The 10,034-nt window shown below is 62.5% G+C and overlaps 1 protein-coding gene across 1 annotated transcript; it reads right to left on the bottom strand.

Moving 5' to 3' along the window:
* Positions 1–1,150: 1,150 nt before the first annotated feature.
* On the bottom strand, positions 1,151–9,728 carry LOC139806796 (polyhomeotic-like protein 2). Its single transcript, XM_071766918.1, is given in 13 exon segments — positions 1,151–1,835; positions 1,838–1,900; positions 2,583–2,757; positions 2,759–2,878; positions 2,995–3,136; positions 3,251–3,365; positions 5,274–5,403; positions 5,581–5,789; positions 7,539–7,595; positions 7,598–7,676; positions 9,330–9,410; positions 9,412–9,629; positions 9,632–9,728. Coding segments are annotated over 13 exon segments (1,566 nt in total). The 5' UTR covers positions 9,720–9,728; the 3' UTR covers positions 1,151–1,746.
* Between the last annotated feature and the right edge of the window lie 306 nt (positions 9,729–10,034).

Here is a 10,034-nt window from a genome sequence, read left to right as displayed (position 1 = left end):
ACACGGCCACCACCTCTGGGGACGTCACCATCACCAGGGACATCAGCTTGAGGGAGATGTCCCCAACGTGGGTGCCAGCAGCGGGGACACCTCCTCCCAGCCACCAGCTCCAAGGATTTGTCACCATTCCAGTGCTCTGGGGACACCTGGCCATGGCCACCAGTTTGAAGGACACGTGGCCATCGCCTCCAGGGAGATCTCAGCACAAGGATCTTGTCACAAGTGCCAGCAGCTCACCAGGACACATCTCCAGGGACACCTCACCATGGCCACCAGCCCTGGGGATCCCTCAGCACTTGCAGCAAAGGATTTGTCACCCCTACAGGGAAAAAAACCCCAGGGACCCCTCAGCAACCTCGAGGGGGCTTTGGGGACACCTCCCCACCATGGCCACCAGCTCTGGGGACACCTGAGCACGGGCTCCAGGGATCTCTCCCTGTGGCCACCAGGTCCAGGGACACCTCCCCAGACACGGCCACCTACCACCTCTGGGGACGTCACCACTGTGGCCACATCAGCTTGAGGGAGGTGTCCCCAACACGGGTGCCACCAGCTCAAGGATTTGTCACCATTCCAGTGCCCTGGGGACACCCGTGGCCACCAGTTTGAAGGACACGTGGCCACCACACCGGGGACACCTCCCCACTGCCATCACCTCCAGGGAGATCTCAGCACAAGGATCTTATCACAAGTGTCACCAGCTCACCAGGACACCATCTCTAGGGACACCTCACCATGGCCACCAGCCCTGGGATCAAAGGATTTGTCACCATTAAAGGGAAAAAAAACCCCAGGGACCCCTCAGCAACCTGGACACTGGCTTTGGGGACACTCCCCACCATGGCCACCAGCTCTGGGGACACCATCACCACGGGGACACCACAGGGGTGTCCCCACCTCACACACTTCAGGACCCCAAGTTCTGGGGTCTCAGGGTCCCCCTCCACCATCTCATGAGTGGGCACAAGGGGAACCCCCCAAACACCTGGGGGGCAGTGGGGACACCCCCAGGGTGCCCCTGGCCAAGGGAGGTGACACCAGCCCTGTCCCCTCACCCACCACCCTTGGTGGTGCTTGGGGACATCTCAAGGCTCTGCCTCAGTTTCCCTGGGGAGGGGAAGCTGGGGGGGGAGGGGAGGGCACGATGCTCTTTTGTTTTTTCAGTGTTTATTAAAAACAAAACAGGAAAAAAAAAGGGGGGGGTCACGGGGCTTGTTCCTTCTTTTTTTTTTTTTCTTTTTTTTTTTTTCTTTTTTTTTCTTAAAAAGACCATGATGGCCGGGAGGGGGGGCTGGGGGGGTCCTTACCTGCTGGGGGGGGAGGGGGGGCCCCCTGCCACCCACCACCATCCTCGACTAAGGTGCCCCCAAAAGAGCCCAGTGTGGGGGTGACACCTCTGCCCCCCCCCCACAGGTGGCTAGCACCCCCCGGGGCTGGTAGCCCAAATCCCAGGGTTGAGGGGGGGGGGCACATGTTAAGGCAATCATCCTGCTTCACCCTGCCGTTTGGGGGGGAGGGGGGGGGGGGGGGACACAGGGCCGGGGGGGAGACCCCCCCCCCATAGGGGGGGACGCTCTAGCTAAGGGCTATGTACACCCCCGGGGGGGGCCACCCGGGGCTGGGTTGTGCTCAGATGTGGTTTTCCCCCCCCTCCCCAGGTGCGTTTTGTTTCGTGTTGTTTTGTTTTTTGGGGGGGGTGTGGAAGATAACGGGGGTGTCCCATGGGTGCCCCCCACCCAGCTGGCTCTAGGAGTCCTTCAGCATGCTGATGCGGGCGTAGATCTTGAGGGCAGGGCCCAGTTTGATGTTCATGGTGCTCATCAGGTGATCCTCCTCAGCAGCAGCAGTGCCTGCCCATCGATCTCCTGGGCTCGGAACTCCTCAGCGATCTCCTGGCAGCCTGGGGGGAGGAGGCAGCTCAGAAACCCCCCCCCAGCAGCAAACAGGGGATGGAGCTGCTGAAGGACCTCAAAAGTGTGCCCAGTCCAACATGAACTGCCCAGGTCACCCCATGTCCCTCATCCCCACATCCCCAGGCTCTGAAACTCCTCCAGGGATGATGGGGACTCCAGCCCTGCCCTGGGCAGCCTGGGCCAGGCCCTGACAACCCTTTCCAGGAGAAATTCTTCCCCAGCTCACAACCTAAACCTCCCCTGGCACCACTTGAGTTGTGCCAAAAGTTCCTCTTGTCCCATCCCTTGTTCCTTGGGAGCAGAGCCCGACCCCCCCTGGCTCCAACCTCCTCTCAGGGGGTTGCAGAGAGCCAGAAGGTCTCCCCTCAGCCTCCTCTGCTCCAGGATCAGCACCCACAGGGCCCTCAGATGCTCCTCACAACTTCTCCAGCCCCTTCCCCAGCTCCATTCCCTTCTCTGGACACTCTCCAGCCCCTCAATCTCCTTCTGCTCCTGAGGGGTCCCAGAACTGACCCCAGGATTTGGGGTGCAGCCTCCCCAGTGCCCAGCACAGGGCCCATCCCTGCCCTGCTCCTGCTGGCCACACCAGTGCTGACACAAGCCAGGATGCTGGTGGCCTTCTTAGCCACGGGGGTGCCCTGTGGGGTGTGTCCCCAAAGCCTCCCTCACCTGGCAAGGAGCGGATGAACTCGTAGACATCCTCCACGTTCCACTTGCTGGGCTCGCTGGGCAGGAAGCGGTGGCCGATGCCGGTGAGGTCCCGGACGTGGACATCGGGCAGCTCCATGTCCCTCAGCTCCAGGTCCCTCTCCCCCTGACGCCGTCGGGAGGTGGAGGAACTGGCCCGAGATGGGGGAAAGAGGCTCCTCGTAGCTGGAGTTATCCGAACACCGACTGGAATCTTCCTGGCTGTGGTTGAGCTGCAACGACGCCGTCACCGAACCCGGCGGCAGAGACACCGGGGGCTGCGGGACGGAGCAGCGCCCGCCTCAGCGCCCCTCCCCAGGGATGGGGGGGACAATCCCACGGGGGTTTCTGTGTCCAGCCCCTCCCTCCTCCTCCTCCTCCTCCTCCTCCTCACCTGTTTCTTGGTGTCTTTGCTGAGGGGGGGCAGTGTCCCCTTGCAGGCCCGGCGCCGCCCGTGGGGGACCCCGCCGGGTTTCTGCAGTTTGCTGCGGTCGGGGTGGAACAACCCCACCCGCTTGGTGCACCCCACGTTGTACCTGAGGGTGATGGGGGGTTAAGGGACCTTCCAGGAGGGGTAGAATTCCATTTTTTGTTTGTTTTTTTTTTCATTTTTTTCCTTCTTCTTGTTTTTTTTGGGGGGTGGGTGTTACCTCTTGGCACAGGCCATGGAGCAGAAGCGCTTGGAGCGCTTGAATTTGTAGGCGAAGTCGACGCGGCCGCAGAGCTCACATTTCAGTTTGGGGGGGTTCCCCTCCTCTTTGGATTCTGGGGGGCGTGGAGGGACACCCAGAGAGACAAACACAACCAGCTCAGCCAGGGGGAGCACCCCAAAATGTCCCCAGGCTGCTGGGAGGGGGTGGCTCTAGCGTACACCCTGCTGGGAGGGGAAATGGGTTTTGGAGTGGGGGTGTTGGGTGAGGAAATGGGTTCTGGGGGGGCCTGGGGTGATTGGAGCATTTGGGGGGGGCTGGGTGAGGGGAGTGTTTTGGGGGACCTGGTGGGGAAATGGGTTTTGGGGGGCACTTGGTAAAGGGATTGTTTTGGGGGGCTCAGTGAGATCGTTTGGGGGTGGCCTTGGTGATGGGATGGTTTGGGGGGGCTCAGTGAGGGAATCATTTTGAGGGGTGTATTTTGAGAGGATGGGTTGGGGATCATTTTGTGGGGTGTATTTAATGAGGGGATCATTTTGGGGAGAAGGCTTGGGGGGCTCAGTGAGGGAATAACTTTGTGGGTGTATTTTGAGGGGGGGTTTGGGGGTGCTCAACGAGGGGATCATTTTGGGGGGTGTGTTTAATGAGGGGAACAATTTGGGGGGGCTCAGTGAGGAATCATTTTGGGGGTGTATTTTGAGAGGATGGTTTGGGGGAAGGTTTGGAGAGGCTCAGTGAGGGGATCATTTTGAGGGGTGTATTTAATGAGGGAAAAATTTGGGGGGCTAAGTGAGGGAAGCATTTTGGGAGTTGTATTAAATGAAGGAACAATTTGGGGGGGCTCAGTGAAGAAATCATTTTTGGGGTGTATTTTGAGAGGATGGTTTGGGGGGAAGGTTTGGAGAGGCTCAGTGAGGAGATCATTTTGGGGGTGTATTTTGAGGGGATGGTTTGGGGATCATTTTGTGGGGTGTATTTAATGAGGGAATGGTTTGGGGGGCTCAATTAAACATTTTGAGGGTTGTATTAAATGAGGGAAAAATTTGGGGGGGCTCAGTGAGGAATCATTTTGGGGGTTGTATTAAATGAAGGAACAATTTGGGGAGGGCTCAGTGAGGAATCATTTTTGGGGGTGTATTTTGAGAGGATGGTTTGGGGGGAAGGTTGGGAGAGGCTCAGTGAGGGAATCATTTTGGGGGGTGTATTTAATGAGGGGATGGTTTGGGGGGGCTCAGTGAGGGATAATTTTGGGGGGTGTATTTAATGAGGGGAACAATTTGGGGGGCTCAGTGAGGAAACATTTTGGGGTGTTTTTGAGAGGATGGTTTGGGGATCATTTTGTGGGGTGTATTTAATGAGGGAATGGTTTGGGGGGGCTCAGTGAGAGAAACATTTTGAGGGTGGTATTAAATGCGGGAAAAATTTAGGGGGGCTCAGTGAGGAATCATTTTGGGGGGTGTATTAAATGAAGGAACAATTTGGGGGGCTCAGTGAGGGGATCATTTTGGGGGGTGTATTTAATGAGGGGAACAATTTGGGGGGCTCAGTGAGGAAACATTTTGGGGTGTTTTTTGAGAGGATGGTTTGGGGATCATTTTGTGGGTATATTTAATGAGGGAATGGTTTGGGGGGCCTCAGTGAGAGAAACATTTTGAGGGTTGTATTAAATGAGGGAAAATTTGGGGGGGCTCAGTGAGGAATCATTTTTGGGGGTGTATTTGAGAGGATGGTTTGGAGAGGCTCAGTGAGGGGATCATTTTGGGGGTGTATTTAATGAGGGGATGGTTTGGGGGGGCTCAGTGAAGGAATCATTTTGGGGGTGTATTTGAGGGGGGGATTTGGGGATGCTCAACGAGGGGATCATTTGGGGGGTGTATTTTGAGGGGATGGTTTGGGGGGGTCGAGTGAGAGCTGCTTAGGGGGTGCTGCTGAGGGGTGTGGGGGTTCAGTGTGCTGAGGCGAGGGGGTGTTCCCAGGGGTGTGTAGTGGGGGGGGGGTCCCATCTGGGGGGGCCGGGCTCTACCTTGCAGGTAGGGCTCCTCCATCTCGGAGTCAGTGGTGGTGGTGTTGTCCTGGGGTGGGAGCTTCTCTGCCAGCAGCTCCTGTGCATACTTCTTCTTCAGGTTCCCCACCAGCAGCGAGGAGCGCCCCACCTGCCCCCAAAAAACACTGTGGGTGCCCCCCCACCCCCCAAAACCAAACCCAAATCTCCCCCCCCAACAAAAAAAAAAAAAAAACAAAACCAAAAATCCAACCCCTACCCATAAGGATCTCGGCAGATCCAGGGAGGAGGGAGGGAAGGGGAGGGGGGGGGGGGGGGGATACGTTACCGGGAACGGTTCTGCCCCTTCCTGGATGACGAAGCCCTCGATGACGTGGGTGAGGATCTGGGGTTTCACGATGGCCTGGGGGGGTTTGTTCTCACCATTGTGGGGGGCAGCACCGGCGACGGTGGAGGCAGAGGTGCCGGTGCCCGAGGTCATGCCGGGAGCGCTGGCCGCCGGCGGGGGCTCAGCATGAAGGCGCTGGGTTGGTGGCTCTGGGGACACGCGGGGGGACACACGGACACGGGGACAAACACGCACAGACACACAGGGAACGGTTAGAGGGGACGCGGTGACGCCGGCGGTGACGCGGGGGTCCGGATTACCATACAGCTGGGCTGCTCCGGGAGGGGGGTGGAGGGGGAGAGCAGCTGCTGGCGCTCCCAGTTGCTCCCAGTGTGGCCCAGTCGTGGGCCCCAGGGATACCTCTGAAAGCCCCCGACCTCCCCCCCCCCTCCCCTCTTCCCTCCGGGCACCCCAAAATATCCTGCGGGGCGCGGGAAGCCCCCGGATAGCCCAGCGGGTCCTCAAGAGCTCCGAAATCTGCTCAGTGAGCTCCCTGCAAAGCTCGATAAAGTCCCAGTACAAACCCGTTAGGAAACAAGGACACGCCAGTAAAGCCCCAGTATACCCCAGTAAAGCCTCCTTACACCCCAGCGAAGCCCCGGAACACCCCAGCAAAGCTCGATCTGACTCGGACAGACCCCACCTCCCCCGCGCGAACCCAGTAAAGCCTCACTACATCTCCACAGCCCCCCAGTCCATCCCAGTAAGGCCCCAGCTCATCCCAATCCAGCCCGCTAAGCCCCGCTCTCCCCCAGCACAGTCCCATCTACCCCGCAGAGAGCCCCGCTCTCCCCAGCACGTCCCAGTACGCCCCAGTAACCCCTTCCCCCCCTTCAGCGAGGCCCCAGCTCCCCCCGCGGGGCCCTCCTCCGCCCCCGCAGGCCCCGGGCAGGCCTCGCTAGGCCCCGCTAGGCCCCGCCACCTTTGTCCGCCGCCCCATCCCGTTCCACCCGCCCTACCTGTGCCCGGGGCCGCGGCTGCGGAGCCGGTAGCGGGGTTGTTGTGTGAGGGGGGGGTTCGGGGTGTTGGGGAAGGGGGGGGTGTGGGGGTGGAGAGAACCGTGCGAGGGGAGGGGGGGGCGGATGCGGAAGTGAGGTCAGCGCCCGCCGCCCCGCCGGGCCGGCTCTGTGTGTGTGTTGTGTGTGTGTGAGGGGGGGGTCAGCCGGGCCGCACTCACCGGCGGGGCTCAGCGGCGAGGGGGCCCATGTCCCGGGGACAAAGGAGGCGGCGGCCGAGCGGAGCGGAGCGGAGCGGGGACAAAGGCGGCGGCGGGGCCGGGCCGGGCCGGGGCGGCGGCGGCGGCCGGGGAAAGGGGCGGGGCTTGAACACGGACACGCCCCCCGCGCTCTGATTGGGCCGCCGCCGCGCGCGCCCACGCCGCCAAGGGGGAGGGGGCGGGGCCAAGAGCTGAGGGGGCGCGGCAGGTGGAGAAATGGGCGGGGCCTGCGGAGGCCACGCCCCAACGCTATCCCCCGAGGGGGAGGGAACCTCAGAGCCAAAGCGGGGCGTGGGGGGGCCGTGGGTGGGTGTCCCCCGTGGGCAGCGGGGACACTCAGAGCCACGTCACAGCGCACGTGGGCACACCGCACCCCGTGCCTCAGTTTCCCCACTCAAGAGTGGGGTTCGTGCACTCCATGCGCCGGGAGGGCCGGGACCCCCCCACAGGTAGAGGGGATCCCCCCCTCCACCCACGGCCACGTCACGGCACACGCGGGCTCGCAGCCCCTCCGTGCCTCAGTTTCCTTGCCCAAGGGGGGGGGGGTGTGCACCCTCATGCATCGAGGGGGGGCCGGGCCCCCCCCCTCCGTGTCACCAAAACGCATGCGTGACATCCTGAGGTGCGGGGGGGAGGGGGGTGTCGGCTGCCCCCCACGTGCGTGGGCTGGGGGGGTCCTTACCGTGGGGCCGGTCGCCCTCAGGGGCGGGGGGGCGCGGGGGGAGCCGGGGGGCTGCGGGGCAGCGGGCGGGCTGGCGGAGCTCCTCGGGGGGGGCGGCGGGTCCCGGCGGGCGGCCTCGGGGACCCCCGCTGGGGGGGGCTGTGGGGCGACACGCGTGTGCCGGGGTGAGGGAGCAGTGCACGGCGGGCACACGCGTGTACACGCGGGGCTTGGGGGGGGGATGGGGTGTGCGTGCGCACACTTGTGTGCACAGGTGTGCGTGCGCACACGCGTGCCCAGAGCAGCTGCGGGGTCGGGTGGCCACGGCTGCAGACGTGTGCAGGGATGCAGCCCACGTGCAAGGAGCAGGCGCACGCCAAGCACACGTGCGCGTGGGTCCGGATGCGCGCCCCGCACGCGCACGCCCGTGGACGTGGACACGCGTGGAGGCGTCACGCGGATCAAACACGCGTGCGCACAGCTCGGGGGCACGCACGGACACGCAACACATGTGACCCGGCAAACCCGTGCGCAGGCGTGCTCGGAGCACGTGTGCGTGCATGGGCTCGGCACGTGTGTGCACGCACATGTGTGAGACTCGTGGATGAACCACACATGCGTGGGCCCGGGGCACACGTGTGCACACACGTGCGTGGAGCAGGCAGAGCTGTGCACACGCGTGGACACGGAGCAGGTGCAGGTGTGCACACAGCTGGCACACGGGGGCCGGGGGGGAGCATGCAGGGGGGGCACAGCTGCAGCCCCCTCCCCCAGGGCAGGCACACGTGTGTGCACACACACACCAACACACACATGCAGTGTTCAGCCACCCACCCTACACGTGTGCACACACACACGTGGGGATCACACAACCACCCCACATGCACCTACAGGCACGTGCACACACACGTAGGGATCACACCCCACATGCACACACAGGTGCACGTGTGTGTCTGTGTGTGCACGCAGGGGTCACACAACCCCTCTACACACAAACACACACGCACATCCACAAGGATCAAACCCCTCACCACCATCCAGCCCACACATGTGCAGACCCCCGTGTGCAGCTCCTGCACACGCACACACACGTGTGCACACACACGTAGGGATCACACAACCACCCCCACATGCACGTGCACACACACGTAGGGAACACACCCCACATGCACACACAGGTGCACACACGAGTGCGTGTGCATGCAGGGGTCACACAACCCCTCTACACACAAACACACACACAAGGATCAAACCCCTCACCACCACCACCCCTCAGCCCACACGTGTGCAGACCCTTGTGTGCAGCTCGTGCACACTCACACACTCTCACACACACTCACATACACACACACTCACTCTCACACACACACTCACACACACACACACTCTCACTCTCACATGCACACACACACACACTCACACTCACTCACACTCTCACACACACACTCTCACACACTCACACACTCACTCTCACACACTCACTCTCACACACTCACTCTCACACACTCACACACACACTCACACTCACTCACTCTCACATACACACTCTCACACTCACACACACACTCACACTCACTCACACACACTCACACTCACTCACACTCACTCACACTCTCACTCACACTCACTCTCACACACTCACATTCTCACACTCACTCACACACACACATCAAACCCCTCACCACCAACACCCCCCAGCCCACACATGTGCAGACCCCGTGTGCAGCTCGTGCACACCCCCCCACTCACACGCGTGTGCAGGGCTCACCCCCCATCCCCCGTGCCCGCAGCCGTGGCGGGGCCGCCCCTCACCGTGGGGCTGGCGGGCGTCAGCTGCAGGATGACCGCCGAGGTGTGCTGGAACTTGCGGGGGGCCGGGGGGCAGCCGGGGGGGGCCGTTGGGGGGTCCTCCCTCGCTCCCCCCGCCCTGGGGCACCCCCGCTTTGGGTTGGGGGGCAGGCCCGGGGCTGGCGGGGGGTTGGGGGGCAGCGGGGGGGCCCGGGGGGGGCTGCCCGCGGGGTGCCGGGGGCGGCTGCTGCTGCTGCTGCTGCTGCTGCTGCTGGACGAGGAACTGCGGCTGCATCGGCTTCGGCGGCTGCTGCAGGAACTGGGGGGCTGCAGCGGGGCGTAGGCTGCGGGGACAGCGACGGGGGACAGGGACCCCCCCCTCGTCACCGGCACCTCAGCCCCTGGCGCTCCCATCCCGGGATCCATCCCGGGATCCCTCCCGACTCCCGGCAAGGGCAGGCGTTCCCCCGCTGCACCCTGAGTGCGGCTCTGCCCCCACCGCCGAGTCCTGACACGGGATGGGGGGAACGGGCTGTCCCGGGGGGGCACACACCCACGGGAGACACACACACAGGACACACACCCACGGGAAACACACACACACACACACACACAGGACACACACCCACGGGACACCCCACACACACAGGAGTCACACACACAGAGGGGACACCCCCACACACACGGGACACACACCCACGGGACACACACACACCCAGAGGAGTCACA

This window comes from Heliangelus exortis, chromosome 23, assembly GCF_036169615.1.
Source record: "Heliangelus exortis chromosome 23, bHelExo1.hap1, whole genome shotgun sequence".
In the NCBI taxonomy this organism is placed as follows: domain Eukaryota; kingdom Metazoa; phylum Chordata; class Aves; order Apodiformes; family Trochilidae; genus Heliangelus; species Heliangelus exortis.
The sequence above is the reverse complement of the archived record's forward strand: the minus strand, read 5'-3'. Positions and strand labels throughout refer to the sequence as shown.